Below are 19,032 nucleotides of genomic sequence, written 5' to 3' on the forward strand. Positions count from 1 at the left end.
TTTTTTGTTGTTTAAACAGAATTCTGAGACTGATGGTCAGCCATATAGAAGAATACATTGAACCTATAGTTTTCTGAAGAAGCAATTTAAAAGATCCAAAAAACACAAAAGGTAATGAAGGTTGTATCTTAGAATATACTTTGGATTGACATTTTTCCAGCAAAATATATAAATTAATCCATAAACTGTTTTGACACACTAATTTGAGGAATGTTTTATTAAAAAATTTTTCCTACTTATATTACTTTATTTCAAAACATGTATTGTATCCACTATATTTAGATACTGTTTTAGATACTGAGAATGCAGTGATAAATAAGACAGAAGCTGTCCCTGCTCTCATTATGGTTGCATTCTAAAGAGAGGGAGGACAAATAAACCAGTGAAACATTTGTCGTTAGTTCAATGCACAGAATTAAAATAAATAATGTGTTACAGAGACTGGTGACTGCTTTCATTATTGAAAGACATAAATATTTGAAAGCCCTCACTGAAGAAGAGCATTTCAGTTAAGATATGAATGGCAGGAATGTGCCAGCCTTGTGAAGATCTGAGAGAGGAGATTTACAAGCAGTGAAACCAAAATGACCATAGAATGCTTGAGGAACGGAAAGAGAAAATGTGACTGGAGTATAATAAACGAGGGGAAGAGTATATGGAATTGAAGTTCGAGAAGAAATCTTGGCAAGGAGCAAATTTACAGAGAAAGTCAAGTGTTCTGTTTTGCTGTATAATATTTTAGACACCTGTAAATTCTGTAGAAATATCAAAAAGGTAGCTGGATATAAGACTCTGAAGTTAAGAATCATGTCTAAGGGTGTGGATTTGGGAGTTATTGGCACAGAGAAATACTTAAAGGCATATGTCTAGATGAAATTATATAGGAAGTGTACATAGATTGAGAAGGATTTATCCTTGGGACGTGCCAGTGTTAGAGGAGAAGGAACAACTAGTGAGATGAGTGAGAAATCAGGAAAGAGTTCTGTTGCAGAAGGCAAAAAGAGAAAAGTATTTAATAAGTGTAGAAGTGATTAGTTACATCATATGCTACTATGAGGTAAAATAGAGAGTAGACCAAAGCAACCATTATTGCATTTGGCAGCATGAATGTCCTTTAACCTCTAATAAGAGTGAACAGTCTCAGTGGGAGTGGTGAGGGTGAAAGCCTGATTAAAATTGATGAAGAGGAAACGGGGGAATTTCCAGTTAAAGATGGCAAAAGAAATGCAATTAAATTCCTGTTTTTTTTTTTTTTCCCTTGAAACTCCATCAAAGCTAAAGTAAAGGGATTTTTTTTTTTCTTCTTTTAAAACAAAAGGCCTAACTTCACAAGAGCAAACAGAAGGGGACAGGAAACAAATGCAAAAAAAAATTTGGAGCCTGAAAAACAAAAGAAAGTCTGGTATATGTCTTACAGACCCTAGAACCCGGAGCCAGCTGTGAGAATGCTGAGACTAAAGTTAACAGCATTATAGAACCTCTAAAATGTCAGGAATGGACAGCGCTCTTTACTTCTGCAAATAGAAATAACGAGTGGAAGTAAAAGGAGGCCGATATGTTGCCAGTCTGTCTAAGAGGTGATTATCCTCCATAAACCCTTTTCTTGACCTTGGAGTACCAAGCATCTACCCCTTCCTTATCTTAGCAGAAGACTAGAGATTTATTTTCTAGCAAGGATAAAATTGAGATGCAGCAAACATGGTTGAGAATGGGAGTACCATGTTGAAAATAGAGGGATTAAGAACGTAGGCTACCAGATTTTTATAATTTTTCAGTCAGTAGTTTAGAAGATTTTTCTCTGGAAATTGTAACCAGCCTAAGAGAAAAGAGCTGAAGATACTGACTTAAAAGAATTTCCCCAAAGAAATATTCCAACCTGATACCTCTGCTAAAGTTCATAGTCAGTAAGACCTATCACAAATAATTTCAGTGATCTTTTTAGACCCCACCCTTAAATGATTTGGTGCCTAGAGATCTCTAAGCATTATAGGAAAACCTGTTATGTGAGAGCCAAAGATCATGCCAAAAGAACTTACCATGTTAGGGGAAATGGAGACCAGGTAGGTAAAATTTACCCCATTTACAGCAGGTAAAAACTGAAACAAATACAAAATTATTACCTAATGGTTTCAGAGAAGTTGGAAGGGAGATGCTAAATTTATGAAACGTGAAAGAAAAACAAATTAGAAATGAAGAACTCAAGAGTGGAAAAATAAAGCTAATATATCGAGAGTAAAACAAAGTTAAAATGGGAGAGAAAAATATAAAATTGGAGCAACTGTCAGAATCTCTATTGTTGAAATAATGGGAGTTATGGAAAGGGAGAAAAGAGGGAAATAGGAGAAATAAAGAATTGAGAATGATTCAACAAAACTGTCCAGAATTAGAGGACATAAGTTTCCAAGTAGAAAGATCCTATACTGTGACCACTATGGATGTGGAAATAAGTCCAAAATAGGACGTATCGCTGTTAAAATGTAAAACATAGAGGAGCTTCCAGAGTAAGAGAAGTAGGTCACATGTAAAGATCAATAATCAGAATGGCTTTGGGCTTCTTGAGAATACTCTGGAAACTAGAAGACAATGGAGCCTTCTCGTAAGTCTCAGGGAAAACTTATTTCCAACCCAGTATTCAGTATGTAGCTAAACTATTGATTAAGTATGATTGATGACAGTTTCAGACTTGTGATTTCTAAACTGCTTATCTGCCATGACCCCTTTCTTGGGGTGTTATATTTGGAGGTACTCAACAAAATAAGTAAACTAAAAAAGATGAAAGCATAGGATATAAGAAACAGAAAATGCACCTTTAGTAGAGACCCAGAAAATCACCAGGAAGATTATGTATAATGATCCCAAGATGACTGCTGGTTGTAGAGAGCATCTAGTCCCAACAGGAATAGGTCAAAGGGCTTCAAGGTAAATAGCTTTGAGATTATGTTGGTAGAATGTGTAATGTGTTTGAAGATGTTAGGAGATTTAGACAGGAAAAAGTTTGGGGCTGAATTGGTGATAGGTGTATAGGAAAGTAAGTCAACAATAAAACAATTATTAACTCCAGGGAAAATTATTTAGAAAGGGGAAGTAATTGTAGTATGCTGTATGGCTCAGTTGTGAATTGCATTTACAGAGTCCTAATAATGTTAACTCTGAATATAACCACCTAGCCAAAAGTATGATATTGGGAATTTGGGCAAGTGTGCATGTAAATGAGGTAAGGATGGGGAGGCAAAAAGAATTCAATTTTTCTTAGTGGAATTCAGTAGATGATGCCTAAAAAAGACTCTCTTGAGAGCAAAAGGAGACACTTTTAATAATTACATTGGGACAGCTTGAATAAGTTGGGAGCGTGTAGACAACCTACCTAAAACAGAAGGAATCAAGAAGTAGCAAAATAAAGGATATCAGAGAGTTAACCGCCTGCAGAGACAGTTCAAGGGGTGAAAGTGGTGGAAAGTGGGAATTGGGGGATCAGAGAACAGAGGACTTCCAATTTTTTAGTAAGTCTTGTAAAACTAGGTGGACACTTTAGACTTTGAACATGTATACACTGGTGAATAAACACTACATTTTAAAGTAAGGCAGAGAAGGGAATTAAAGATGTTCAAACAGCAAATGTACCCTGCCGTGCAGTTTTCCTGTGAAAGGGAGCAGAAAAGGAGGGCAGTACCTGAAGGGGTTGGTGGGTCAGGGGTTGTTTTTGTTTTGTTTTTAGGGTAAAATACTAAGATGTTGATCAGAAAAATCCATTTTTTAAGGGAGAAATTCGTGATGTAGGAATGGAAAGCCTTGAGGGTGACAGCAACTGCGATTCAGAGGACTAGAATCATGTCATTAGATACTGCACAGTTTATTTTTAATACAGAATGTGTTGTTTCATGTATAAGGGTTCTTTTCCAAAGATTTCCAGGCTCTGAGATTTTCTGTTAATTATATTTAATGTTGCATGCTGAATTAAAAACATATCTGCTTCTGTATTTGGCAGACTTTGAATGTTTTATAAAATTTCTTAGTTCTTAATGTCTCCCCATTTCATAAATATTTGTAAAGCTTGTTTTTAAACTGATATTTATAAAAGACTTATGCCATCCTTGCCCTCTGTCATCATAAAGTAATAATAACACTGGAGAGCTGGGAAGTCCTATCGCTGAATGACGTTGAGCTCAAGTTGCTTATGTAAAGGAGCATTTGATTCCTACATGTAACTTGATCTTGGTAATTTAATTTGTGAACTTTGAATCCCAGAAACTGTAACTGATCCTTTCCAAGACACATTATTGCATACTATGCTGGCCTAGGAATGTCAATATTTAAGAAAGAAGACTTTTAATAATAAAATTTGATCTGTATTAGATTATGCACTTGAAATTCCTTGCTGTGTGTAGGGACACAGCATATCTCCTAAAACAGAATCGTTTTAGGATCCATAGCATGAATCGTTTAGAATCCGTAGCATGTGCAGGTGTGACTCTGGATGGTTTTTTTTGTACTGAAAATGTGAGGCCTAGGGTAGTCCCCAGATAGGACCTTTTGGCTGTTCCACCATTACTTTGTTTTGAATTAATTTGACACTTTATTTAAAGAAGTTAGAGGGAATTTTTACCCAGTTGGCTCTAGAGTACTTCGTTCCACCTATTTCACTTCTTCCTTACCTTTTCCTTAAATATGGTATGTCACTTGGCTAGAAAAGTAGACAAAAGATCTTGGACCAGACTGTTAAAGATATAGTCTTAATTTGTTCACTTAGCACAATAAATGTTTGGAAGAATACTGTTACCAACATTAGTAAAATAGCCTAATAAAGCATTAGCTTGTATCTTCTAAACCATTTTGGGTTCAATCAGGTTGGCCCTTCCTATAGTCTAAGCCCTAATTCTTGGAGTCTTTTTTTTTTTTTTTTTTCTAATTTTCCCTATTTTCTGCCTTTTGATAATTAAAGAAGCATAGTCTTGGTTCCATATAAAAAAGGATCAGATCTGGCCTTTTAACTTTAAAATTGTTCTTTTTTAATTCACCCAACATGACTGTTACCTTTCCACTGTTCTTTTTGTTCCAGTCATAGAACTAATCTCTGTTATTACCATGATAGGTATGTCTCTTAGACCAGAGGGTTGTAGTTAGGTCATCTTTGAAGTCTTTTCTAACTCCAGAATTCGGTAATTCCACGTTTCATCTCCTGATGTTCATCCAGACACTTAAAACTGGTATTTTATCTAGTGCTAGTTCCTTTTACTTTTACTTCTGACTCCCTATTCATTTTCTTTTAAGAATTCTTAGCCCTTCATAGTCTCATTTCTATAGCCATAGCCACAGAGGCACAGCATCATTTATCAAGGATTATTCACTTGCTCTTTCATGACTATACATTTGAAAACAGTGATAGAATATTTTAGAATCCCATGTTCTTAGAGCATCTTTAATCTCTTTTCACTTAGTGTTACACATTAATTTGCACTATTTTCTCAATTTTAGATAAGATGTATAATACTTAAAGTAGAATTTTTCATGTCTCAAAACTGGGGATTTATTAGCATTAATAAATATTTAACTCATGACAATAGGATGTACGTATTTTGTGTAAATAAATTCTGCCTTACACTTCAGAAAAACTATAGAATATAGGGTGACAAACTGTAGGCTAACAATTTCATTTTAAAGTAGTAAACCTTAATTCCTTCAATGTAGGTAAGAGACCCTTTATAATAAGGCTTTTTTTCTATTTCACTTGCCTTCACCCTTCTACTCACTCTTATTCTCATTTTATGCTCTAGTAATTAAAACTTTAAATTGTAACATGACCAAATTTTTTCTAAAGAAAATGCTAAAATGCAACACCTGGGTGGCTTGCTTAGTCGGTTGAGTGTCTGACTTTGGCTCAGGTCACGATCTCATGGTTTGTGAGTTTGAACTCTATATTGGGCTCTGTGCTGACAGCTTAGAGCGTGGAGCCTGCTTTGGATTCTATGTCTCCCTCTCTCTCTCCGACCCTCCCCCATTCTTTCTCTCTCTCTGTCTCTCTCAAAAATAAAAATAAACATTAAACATTAAAAGAAAAATTAAACGAGGGGCACCTGGGTGGCTCAGTCAGTTAAGTGTCTGACTCTTGATTGCTGCTCAGGTCAGGAGCTCACTGTTCATGAGTTTAAGCCCCGTGTCAGGTTCTGTGCTGATAGCACAGAGCCTGCTTGGGATTTTCTCTCTTCCCCTCTCTCTCTGCCCCTCCCCAACTTGTGCTTTCTCTCTGTCTCAAAAATAAACAAACTTAAAAAAAATTTTTTTTTTAAAGAAAATGCTAAACCTCCTAAGCTTCTCAAATATGATGCTCCCTCAAGGCCTGTGCCTTTGCAAGTTGCGATTCTTGTAGCTTAGAATCCTTTCACATACTACCTCTTGTGCTCTGGTCTGTTATTTCTCACATTCAAATGGTCATACAGATCACATGGGGACCTTGTTAAATGTAGATTCTGGTTCAGTAGGACTGAGGTTTTTAACAAGGCCTCAGATGATGCCAATGCTGGTGGTCTCCACCAGCATTGGCATCATCTGAGATACGTGTGTGTGTGTGTATACGTATATATGTATTTTGTTTTAAATTGTCAAGTTAGGTAACATACTGTGTAGTCGGCTTCAGGAATAGATTCCTGTGATTCATCCCTTACATACAACCCCCAGTGCTCATTCCAAGAGTGCCTTCCTCAGTGCCATCACACATTTTTTCACCTCCCCAACCCCCTACCTCTCATCAACTCTCAGTTTGTTGTCTGTGTTTAAGAGTCTCTTAATGGTTTGCCTCCTTCTCTGTTTGTACCTTATATTTCCTTCCTTCCCCCATGGTCATCTGTTAAATTTCTCAAATTCCACATATGAGTGAAAATATATGATATCTGTCTTTCTCTTAGCATATAATACCCCCCAGTTCCATCCATGTTGTTGAAAATGGCAAGATTTCATTCTTTTTCATCGCCGAGTAGTATTCCATTGTATATGTAAACTACATCTTTATCCATTCATCAGTTGATGGACATTTAGGCTCTTTCCATAATTTGGCTATTGTTGATAGCAGTGCTATAAACATTGGGGCACATGTGCCCCTATGAATCAGCACTCCTGTATTCTTCGGATAAATTCCTAGTAGTGCTATTGCTGGATCATAGAGTAATTCTATTTTTAACTTTTTGAGGAACCTCCACACTGTTTTCCAGAGCACCAGTTTGCATTCCCACCAACAGTGCAAGAGGGTTCCCTTTTCTCCACATACTCGCCAGCATCTGTAGTTTTCTGAGTTGTTGCTTTTAGCCACTCTGACCGGTGTGAGGTGGTATCTCATTGTGGTTTTGCTTTGTATTTCCCTGATGATGAGCAATGTTGATCATCTTTTTTCATGTGTCTGTTTGCCATCTGGATGTCTTTGTGTCTCTTCATGTGTTCTGCCCATTTCTTCACTGGATTATTTGTTTTTCGGGTATTGAGTTTGAGAAGTTCCTTATAGATTTTGGATACTAACCCTTTATCTTGTATGCCATTTGCAAATATCTTCTCCCATCCCGTTGGTTGCCTTTTAGTTTTGTTGATTGTTTCCTTTGCTGTGCAGAAGCTTTTATCTTGATGAGGTCTCAGTAGTTCATTTTTGCTTTTATTTCCCTTGATGTTGGAGACATGTCAAGTGAGAAGTTGCTGCAGCCGAGGTCAAAGTGGTTACTGCCTGTTATTTCCTGTAGGATTTTGATGGTTTCCTGCCTCACATTCGGGTCTTTCATCCATTTTGAATTCATTTTTGTGTATAGTTTAAGAAAGTCGTGTAGTTTCATTCTACATGTTGCTGTCCAGTTCTCCCAGCACCATTTGCTAAAGAGACTGTCTTTTTTCCATTGGATACTCTTCCCTGCTTTGTCAAAGATTAGTTGGCCATATATGTGTGGGTCCATGTTTGGGTTCTCTCTTCTATTCCATTGGTCTATGTGTCTGTTTTTGTGCCAGTACCATACTGTCTTGATGATTACAGTTTTGTAGTAGAGGCTAAAGTCTGGGGTTGTGATGCCTCCGACTTTGGTTTCCTTTTTCAACATTACTTTGGCTATTCAGGGTCTTTTGTGGTTCTATACAAATTTTAGGATTGTTCTAGCTCTGTGAAAAATGCTGGTGCTATTTTGATTGGGATTGCATTGAATCTGTAGATTGCTTTGGGTAGTATTGACATTTTTTTTTTTAATTTTTTTTTCAACGTTTATTTATTTTTCGGACAGAGAGAGACAGAGCATGAACGGGGGAGGGGCAGAGAGAGAGAGAGGGAGACACAGAATTGGAAACAGGCTCCAGGCTCTGAGCCATCAGCCCAGAGCCCGACGCGGGGCTCGAACTCACGGACCGCGAGATCGTGACCTGGGTGAAGTCGGACGCTTAACTGACTGCGCCACCCAGGCGCCCCAATATTGGCATTTTAACAATATTTATTTTTCCAACCCATGAGCACGGAGTGTTTTTCCATTTCTTTATATCTTCTTCAATTTCCTTCATAAGTTTTCTAGAGTGTTTAGCATACAGATTTTTCACATCTTTGGTTCGGTTTCTTCCTAGGTATTTTATGGTTGTTGGTATAGTTGTAAATGGGATCAATTTCTTGATATCTCTTTCTGTTGCTTCATTATTGGTTGTAGAAATGCAGCCGATTTCTGTACATTGATTTTATATCTTGTGACTTTGCTGAATTCACGTATCAGCTTTAGCAATTTTTTGGTGAAGTCTTTCAGGTTTTCCATGTAGAGTATCTTGTCATCTGCGAAGAGTGAAAGTTTGACTTCTACTTTGCCAATTTGCATGGCTTTTATTTGTTTTGTTGTCTGATTGCTGAGGCTGCAACTTCTAACTATGTTAAACAAGAGTAGTGAGAGTGGACATCCCTGCTATATTCCTGATCTCAGGGGGAAAGCTGTCAGTTTTTCCCCATTGAGGATGATATTAGCTGTGGGCCTTTCATATATGGCTTTTCTGATGTTAAGGTATGTTCCTTCTAACCTGACTTTCTTGAGGGTTTTTATTAAGAAAGGAAGCTGTATTTTGTCAAATGCTTTCTCTGCATCTATTGACAGGATCATATGGTTCTTATCCTTTCTTCTATTAATGTGATGTATCATGTTGATTGATTTGCGAGCATTGAACCAGCCCTGCAGCCCAGGAATGAATCCTACTTGATCATGGTGAATAATTCTTTTAATATACTGTTGAATTCGATTTGCTAGTATCTTGTTGAGGATTTTTGCATCCATGTTCATCAGGGATATTGGCCTTTATTCTCCTTTTCAGTGGGGTCTTTGGTTTGGCAATCAAGGTAATGCTGGCTTTATAGAATGAGTCTGGAAGCTTTCCTTTCATTTTGTTTTTGCAACAGCTTGAAAAGAATAGGAATTAACTCTGCTTTAAATGTCTGGTGGAATTCCCCTAGCCAACTGGCCCAGGACTCTTATTTGTTGGGAGATTTTTGATAAGTGAATCAATTTCTTGTAGTTATAGGTCTGTTCAGATTTTTTAATTTCTTTTTACTTGAGTTTTGGTACTGTGTGAGTGAGTGTCTAGGAATTTATCCATTTCTCCCAGATTGTCCAATTTGTTGGCATCTAATTTTTCATAGTATTCTCTAATAATTGTTGGTGTTGGTTCTCTAATAATTCTGTAATAATATGGTGTTGGTTGTGATCTCTCCTCTTTCAATCGTGATTTTATCTATTTGGGTCCTCTCTCTTTTCTTTTTGGGAAATCTGGCTAGGGGTTTGTCAGTTTTGTTTATTCTTTCAGAAAACCAGCTCTTAGATTCATTGATCTGTTCTACTGTTTTTTTTGGATTTTATGTTGTTCATTTCTGCTCTACTCTTTATTATTTGTCGTCTTCTGCTGGCTTTGTGCTTTCTTTGGTGGTGCCAAGTTCCTCCAGGTGTGAGGTTAGGTTATGTATTTGGGACTTTTGCTTCTTGAGATAGGCTTAAATTGCAGTGTACTTTCCTCTTAGGACTGCCTTTGCTGTGTCCCAAAGTGTTTGGACTCTTGTGTTTTCATTTTCATTTGCTTCCGTGTATTTTTAAATTTCTTCTTTAATTGCCTGGTTGACCCATTCATTCTTTAGTAGGATGTTCTTTAACCTACACGTATTTGGGAACTTTCCAAATTTTTTCTTGTGATTTCAAGTTTCATAGTGTTGTGATCTGAAAATATGGATGGAATGATCTCAACCTTTTATATTTATAGAGGGCTGTTTTGTGGCCCAGTATGTGATCTGTTTTGGAGAATGTTCCAAGTGCACTCAAGAATGAGTATTCTGCTTTTGGATGAAAAGTTCTGAATATATCTGTTAAGTCCATCTGGTTCAGTGTGTCGTTAAGAGCTGTTGTTTCCTTATTGATTTTCTGCCTAGATGATCTGTCCATTGCTATAAGAGGAGTATTAATTCCCCCCATAATCACAGTTATTATCTATATGTTTATTTATGTTTGTGAAGAACTGATTTATGTATTTGTGTTCTTCCTTCTTGTGGGCATGAGCATTTACAATCGCTAGCTCTTCTTGATGGATAGACCTCTTAATTATGATACACTGCCCTTCTTCATCTCTTGTTACAGACTTTCTTTTAAAATCTAATTTGTCTGATACAAGTATGACTACTCTAGCTTTCTTTTGCCCTCCAGTAGCATAATAGTTGGTCCTCCATCCCCTCACTTTCAATCTGCAGGTGTCCTCATGTCTAAAATGAGTCTTTTGTAGTCAGTATACAGATGGATCTTGTTTTTTTATTCATTCTGATACCCTAGGTCTTTTGATTGGGGCATTTAGTTCATTTACATTCAGAGTGATTATTGAAAGGTATGGATTTAGTGTCATTGTGTTATCTGTAGGTTTTGTGCTTGTGGTGATATCTCTGGTCCTTTTGCTGCTTTCCACTAGTGGTCATGAACTCCTTTAGTTTTTGTTTGTCTGGGATGGCCTTTATCTCTCCTTCTATTCTGAATGACAGCCTTGCCGTTAAAAGATTCTTGGCTGCATATTTTTCCTATTCAGCACATTGAATATTTCCTGCCACTCTCTTCTGGCCTCCCAAATTTCAGTGGTCAGGTCTGCTAACTACCTTTATGTGTCTACCCATGTAGGTTAAGGCTTGTTTGTCCTCATCTGTTTTCATAATTCTCTCTTTATCTTTCTATTTTGCCAGTTTCACTATGATATGTCGTGGTGTTGACCCGTTTTGTTGATTTTGAAAGGAGTTCTCTGTGCCTCCTGGATTTGGATATCTGTTTCCTTCCCCAGATTAGGGATGTTCTCAGCTATAATTTGTTCAAATAAACCTTCTGCCCCTTTCTCTCTGTTTTCTTCTTCTGGAACTTCTATGATACAGATATTATTAGGTTTCATTAAATCACTTAGGTCTCTAAATCTCCCCTCGTGGTGTAGTAATTTCCTTTCCCTCTTTTTTTCAGTTTCATTATTTTCCATAATTTTATCTTCTGTCTTACCTATTTTCTCTTCTGCTTCTTCCATCCTCGCTGTCATTGTATCTAGTTTATTTTGCATCTCACATATAGCGTTTCTTAATTCATCGTGACTATTTCTTAGGTCTTTGATCTCTGCCTCAATTCTCCCCTGTCTTCTATGGTTTTTTCAAGCCTGGCTATTAGTCTTATGACTTTTATTCTAAATTCTTGTTCACATATATTACTTCTATCTGTTTTGATTCATTCTCTGGCTGTCATTTCTTCCTGGAATTTTTGAGGAGAATTCTTCCATTTCGTCATTTTGGCTAGGTTTCTGTCTTTTATGTGTTTTAATAGCTTGTTATGTGTCCTGCACCTGTGAGAACTACTATATTATAAAGGGGTCAGAGGTGCCTGGGTGGCTCAGTCAGTTAAATGTCCGTGATTTCATGATTCATGCATTCAAGCCCCGCATCAGCTCTGTGATGACAACTCAGAGCCTGGAGCCTGCTTTGGAGAGCCTGTCTCCCCCTCTCCCTGCCCCTTCCCTGTTCGTGTGTACTCTCTCTCTTTCAAAATAAATAACCATTAAAAAAATTAAAGAAAAGGGGGTTATACGCTGTCCAGGGCCTTGCACTTCAGGAAGTGTTTTTGGAGTGTGTTGCTTGCACTCGGCTGTTGCATATTTGGCTGCTCTATCACAGTGGTCATTCTTCTACAAAGCTCCTCCTTACTCATGGTGGTGGATTGTTTAGACCTTTCACCAGGTGTGCTTACATTTGTTCAGAAATTAAAAAAAAAAAAAAAGGAAAGTGCAGGGGACTTGGTCCCATACAAAGAGAAAAATGAGAGGGGTGGAAAAAAAGACCAAGCAGAGAATCAGAGAAACTACAAGGCTTAATCCAGAGAGAGAGAAAGGAAAATAAAGAAGGAGGTATAGAAAAGATGTAAAAAGAATAAAAATGCCTGATTAAACAGACTGACAAAGCAGAGAAAAAAAAAATACATAACAAGAAATGGCCAAAAGTCAAATCAGAGACTACGAATCTGATTCCAAAGGCGGGGGGGGGGGGGGGGGGGGGAAGAAGAGGGTAGAAAAAAGAGAAGAGAAAAAAAATAATAGTAATAAAAAATTAAACAAAAAAACCAGACTAACATACATAACTGCAGGACAGTTGTCGGTTGGTGTTTGAGATCAGTGGCTGTGCTGTCTGGAGGAGAGGCCATCTGGTTCCCTCAGTGTCAGTCCCACTCCAGTAGATAAGCAGTTGCTAGGCACGGAGGGGCGGGGTTTGGTGTAAGCAGGTCCTGCCTTCACTGGGGGCCCTGAAGCCCCACTGTGTTGGTGATGAAGAGAAAAATGGCAGTACCCCAATCTGTCCTCCCTGGACCGGGTGTCTCAAACCTCACTGTTCAGGCAGCCCTTACAGAGTAGTGCGGGCAGCTGGCTTGTTCTGCTCTATGGTCTCCCTCGTCTCCTAGGTGATCGGCTGAGATTCAAAACCTGATGTCTTAAAGGATCCCACACTGTGGGACCCAGTTCTGGGGTAGCACCACTCCGCCCTGCCAATAAAGGGCCTTTGCCCGGCCTGGACCATATTTTTAGTAATAGCAATTTAGACTATCTGACAAACTCATTGTCATCAAGAATATTTCCGGACTCCTTCCTACATACCTTCGTTATCCTTCTTACTATTATCTGGGTATCTGTCTCCCTATTCAGTTCCAGATTTTTGCCTATAAGGACTTTTATCCTTCTATCCCTAAAGCTTAGCATACTATTTAATAGAAAATAGGCTTTCAACAAATGTTTGTTGATTAGATATTATTTTTAAATTGAAGAATAGTTGACATAGAATGTTATATTAGTTTCAGGTATAAACAGTGATTCAGTAATTCTGTACATTCCACAGTGCTCACCATGATAAGGGTAGTTACCATCTGTTGACATACAATGTTACTACAATATTAATGACTATGTTCCCTATGCTGTACTTTTTATTCACATGACTTATTTTGTAACTGGCAATTTGTTGGCCTTACTTCCTTTCACCTGTTTCAGTCATCCTCCCTCTTATCCCTGGCAACCACCAGTTTATTGTTTGTATTCATGAGTGTTTCTGTTTTTTGTGTTTTAGATTTCATATATAGGTGAAATCATATGGAATTTGTCTTTCTGTGTCTGACTTCTTTCACCTGGTATGATACCCTCGAGGTTCATCCATGTTGTCAAGATTGGCAAGATTTTATTTTTATAGCTGAGTAGTATTCCACACTGTGTGTGTGTGTCTGTGTGTGTTTGTGTGTGTGACACACACACATCTCATATCTTCTTTATCCATTCATCTATCAATGGGCATCTAGGTTGTTTCCATATCTTGGCTATGGTAAATAACTGCTGCATGAATATAGGGGTACATATATCTTTTTGAATTATAGCCTATTTACAGTTTCATAGTCTAATATATATACTAAATGTTAAGAGTAGCCTTTATTATTTTATAATATAAAATTAATTATGAACCTCAGTTTTTTTCCCCTGTATTCCTTTTTTAGAAGGGAAAAAGCCTTCAACATGCCCCAGCTAAAGGTATTTGCTTGAAAATATTTCAGCCTATGGTACAAGCCAAAACATTTGAATTCTCTATAATAACATAAAGTGTTTCTCAACATTACTGTTTGTAGACTAATTTTTTTTTTGAAAACTAATGACTATGTATTTTTCTTTCCACCCAAGGAGAAGTACAAATGTCTACCACAAGACGAAAACGTAATATGTTATGTTGTTTACCGTAAGCTGTAGTAAAATGAGCTCGATTGTCGACAGGTATGTTTTTAGAGACTCTTTATTTTGAATCCTATAAAAGTATTTTAAAATTTATTATTAGAGTAATGATCTCTATCAAACTGATACGGAGTTTCATGCTTAAACATAATTCCTATTACATTCAGTTTCTATATTGAGTAAACATAGTGTAATAGTAAGATATGTTAATGTTATCTATAGCCAAAGTCCAGTGTATGGCTTGTGTCCTAAACAGATCTTGAACTGTAATTTTGAGTTTGATTTGGTCAGAGCTGCTCCGAGAGAAATTGTGATAGTTGGCACATGTTTCCCTGGCACCTTATGGAATCTTTTTTTCTCCTTATGTGTTGTCCTTTTTCTCCGTATCTATCTGTTGGGGCTAACTCCATGTCTTTAAGCATTCTAGTATTTGAGATTGATAAGTGGTAGCTATAATTAGGATTTTATTAGTTGAAATTATAATCTTTGAATCATATTCTTGGGAAAAGGATAAACCTGCTTCTTCGATTTTAAGACTTTTTTTTTTTTTTTTTTACATTTTAACAGTGACACTGAGATTTATCTTACAATTGCCTTATCATAGTTTAATTGGTAGCATTTTTTTTCTTTCTTGGTGGCATATGAAATACTGACAAGTCTTTATAAAAGTCAATGGTGTTCTTAATTTGATGACATACAGTAACGTATTTTAAGCTCTTACTCTTTGATAGGTAATGTGTAGAGTACTTTTCATATGTTGCTTCATTTAACCTCACAATAATTCCATGAGATTTTACAGCTGAGGCAACCATAGGTCAGAGAGGTTGAATAACTTGTTTAAGGTCACATAGTTAAGTGATGAGCTGGAATTATGACCTATATTGGCCTGACACTAAAGTTCCTGTATTTTTATTATAGTGTACTGTGTGATTCTTCCATAGGGGATTCTTTAAAAGTTTTGTAGCTAGAGTTGTATACAGAAGTGACTTGACGTCTGGGGCCAGCCTGTCTCCCTTTCCTGTGAGATAAACAGTGAAGATAAATACTCTACCAGAACTTAAGACCTAAGGGGCAAGGAGTTTCCTTAGAGAGGCCTGCCTGCAGCACTGCCATAGTTTTGGGCTATGCCATATTTTCAGGTGGGCTCTATGTATAGTTGTCTCCTCAGAAAGGATGTTCCTTCACTGCTCCTGAGAGATTAAATATGATTGTGGTATTATGCTTCTCAGTGATTGCCAATTCCCATTCTAGATGATACAACATCTAGAGATAACATCTGTGTTCAGACATAACAGCAGTTTTTAATAAGAGTTCATTATTTCTGTGAATATCATTAAAATTATGGACTCTCTCCTCAATAAAATGCATATACATACAGAAGTTTTCCTAAGTTGCAGTGCACACATGGAACCTGGAAAGTCCAGATATGGACCTCTGTGATACAAAATTGGCAGATATTCTCAACAATGGGTCCAGCAGACGTTCTGTGTGCCTTTATAGGCCTTAGAAAGGTGTGATTAAAGTAGTGAATAGTGAATTCATGTAAAACTCCTGAGTCACCTGAAATTATTTAATATTGCTACTTAGATTAAGGGGTTAGCCGCCAGGGCTCTTGATTTCATTTGTTAAAATGTTGTTCCCCTAGATCTTCCCATAACCAACCTCTTCTTGTCACTTAGCTCTCAGCTTAGATCTCCCCACCTCAGCAAGTCCTTCCCTTACCACTGAGACTAAAGTAACACTGCAGTAACTAAAGTCTCCCCTTAAAAAAAAGAAAACTTGTCAATATTCCCTTGTTGATTTGTTTTGGTCTACTAGAAAATAAGCCATATGAGAGCAGGGACCTCTGTGTCTGATTAACTGCTCTGTATTCATGTTCAGAATAGATCCTGGCACATGAGTACTAATAAATATTTGTCAAATGAATCAGTAATGAATGAAATGTATTAATGTAAGTTAAATGCTAGATGTTGTGATGCTCATGAGCAATTTGTGGTTTTATTAATATGATGTCTCAAAATAATTTTTTTAAACTATGCTGTTAAAGATAATTTCAAATGAAGTAATTTTTATATGATGGCAGATACACTGACTGTCTATAGTTTTCGCTGATTACTAACAGTCTAAAACAAGGTATTAACCTCTGGTTAAATTAAATTCTGATTTTTGCATGTCATATTTACAGTAAGCTAAGTAAGTAGTTTTAAAATTCACATTTGTGGTAAATTTTTTAAAAATTTAGGTAAACATGGATAAACTTTAGTTTTCTAATATTTATTAGGAAACAGGTTAGCAGTTAGTTGAATGTGAATTTGTACTATCCTTTAATTTTAGAAAAATCCTAGGATGTAACTGATTTGATTCACATGTCATTTTGGTATTGCTGTTGCTTAATGAGTCTGTTCTTATTTTCTCTGTCGACTTTCTTTTTTCTTTTAGAGAAGATGGTAGTATATTTGATGGGTTGGTGGAAGAAGATGACAAGGACAAAGCAAAAAGGTAGTTCATCTTAAGATGCAAAATAGTAATTAAATGAATAATAAGTAAATATAAAAGTAAATAGTGATTTCCAAAAGCTGTCTGTCTTAAGAGCTTAGATATATTAGCAAGGTGGAAAAGCTTAGAATATCAGTATGCAGTTTATAAATTAATAAGGTTATCCTGTAAAAGTGCTCCTCTCATCACATCATATTTGGAGTGTATAATATCCATAAGACATCACTAAGGATGTTAACCTTCATCACTTGGCTAAGGTAGGATTTGCCTGGATTCACATTTGTAGTTACTGTTTTCCCCTGAACTTGTTCTATTCTTTGGTAGCAAGTTATTAAGTGTAGCCTACCTTCAAAGTAGTGATGGGGGGAATTAAGCTCCACCTCCCATAGAAGGGGATATCTACATATATTTGAAATACTTCTGTAAAAAAATTGTGTCCTTCCCATTCGTTTATGTCTGTATGAACTCATGTATATTTATTTTATAGTTTAAGTTATACTCTCGTGCTGTTTTATTTTGTTGCTCAAATTGTTTCAGCTTTGGCAATTGGGAGTTCTTTCAGGGTAGGCTCCTGTGTCCTCCACATGCCTTTATTCTCCAGTAGAAGGGAAAGTAAATCGTGGAGGTGAGGGAGTGAGATCTAGAGCCATGGTAGTGTTGATGTGAGCTGCCTTAAACAGGAGGCTTGACAGTTAATTATAGTATTAGGAGAGGGAGGCTCCGGGTAGCATTATAGCAGTTTGTAGTCACTGAGAGTGGGCAGTAAGCACTTTCTGGGTGTTTTTTTCCAGCTGTGTTGAACTACGTGGGTGCTTAGACAAGGGTAGATGTTGTTGTAGTATTATACACAGGTACAAAGGTAAACATGTAATAAGTAATAGTTACTAAATGTATTCAGCAAAAAGGAAAAAAAAAAGTAGTGGGATAAGAAAAATATTCACAATAACCGGGTAAATTGCAGAATATTCTAACGAATGATTACAATCTAAGAAGAAGATTTTGAAGACAACTATATAGTGTATTCCAGGAAATAAAAAGACCTGGATTTGAAGCTAAAAATATATAGGACAACCCGTATCCCTCAACCTCAATCTGGTGGAGGAAAGTTTTTACAAAATACCTTAGGATAGAGATAAAATCTGTTAAGATAGGAATAATCAGTCTTGCCTGAAAAAAGAAGCAGAACTCTAAGGAATTGACTTGGACAGAGTGTTGAAGGCCAAGTTTATAGATAGATAAGGTAGCTAGGGGTATCCTAGTTTCGAACACTCTGAAGGTTTGATCATGTTTTTAGGGAACCAGAAATACTGTGGCTCTGGAAGACACTGGAGGAAGACAGAGAATCTCACAATATTGTCATAATTAAGCAGAACCACACTGAACTCTGACTGAAACTATGATGAGTTAAAGTACCTTAGTGTTAGTACCTTAGTGAACCAAGAACAAAAGGAGTTTTATACCCACCTCCAAAATGAAACCTCTGTGGCCTGTTGTCAGTGAGGTCCTTACAAGGGCTGAGAACTTCCAGCCTAAATATAACAATGAAGTGAAGTTTGCTTTAGTGGTTATGATTCAACAGTAGAGTTGGCAATATTTGGTTTCTGTGTATTTTCTTCCCCTGGAATCAAAATGTCTGGTTTGAATTACTACTTCATGGTAGCTGTATGACCCTGGGCATGTTCTTTATGCCTCAGTTGTCACCTGTAAAATGAAAAGTTGTAAGTAATAAAGTCTTCCTCATAGGAATTAATGAGATTTCATAAGTGCTTACAGTAGTGCCTGGCACATAAGTATGCCATGAATATTGGCTTTTATTTTTACCTCTATCTGTGTGTTCAGATACTTCATATATGCTAATTTTCAGATGCTTCTTACTCTTTTCTAGAGGAATATAACTAGATCTGCATATCTAAGTCTTTTGTGTATGTCTTTTTAAATGTGAAACAGGCAATTTCATCATATTTAAATTCTGCAAACCATCTGTGCACCAAAACCAGTATCACATGTTGTATCTCACATTAATAAACAGCATTATCAGTCACTTGGGAATCCTCTTATATTTCCCTTTTGCTTCCCTACTGCAAACCAGATCTGATTTACCTAGAATTGATAGATCTGCCTCTTAACCCTCAAACCCACACTGTTCTGTTAACACTGCCACTGCCATGGTTTATAGGCTAGTATGTTGCAGTTGCCTCCTAAATGATCACCTGACGTCCAGGCTTGTTTGCCATACAATAAATTTTCACGAGTATTTGCTAAATGAATTTGTTTCACCAAGCCTCGATCTTTTCATCA

The 19,032-nt window shown here is 36.8% G+C and overlaps 1 protein-coding gene across 6 annotated transcripts in view; it reads left to right on the top strand.

The window, feature by feature from the left end:
• The window catches only part of CLOCK (clock circadian regulator), a 130,048-nt gene that overhangs the window by 43,350 nt on the left and 67,666 nt on the right, over window positions 1–19,032 (top strand). For 5 of the 6 annotated variants that reach the window (XM_006931114.5, XM_019829486.3, XM_023253096.2 and 2 more), the window contains 3 exons: window positions 20–111; window positions 14,191–14,280; window positions 16,678–16,737. In XM_006931114.5, coding sequence (XP_006931176.1) covers window positions 14,234–14,280; window positions 16,678–16,737 — 107 coding nt within the window. In that variant the 5' untranslated portion in view covers window positions 20–111; window positions 14,191–14,233. Of the gene's footprint in view, window positions 1–19; window positions 112–14,190; window positions 14,281–15,179; window positions 15,378–16,677; window positions 16,738–19,032 lie in introns of all 6 variants that reach the window. The other variant, XM_045056358.1, reaches the window with a different exon arrangement.

Source organism: Felis catus, chromosome B1 (assembly GCF_018350175.1).
Source record: "Felis catus isolate Fca126 chromosome B1, F.catus_Fca126_mat1.0, whole genome shotgun sequence".
Lineage (NCBI taxonomy): Eukaryota > Metazoa > Chordata > Mammalia > Carnivora > Felidae > Felis > Felis catus.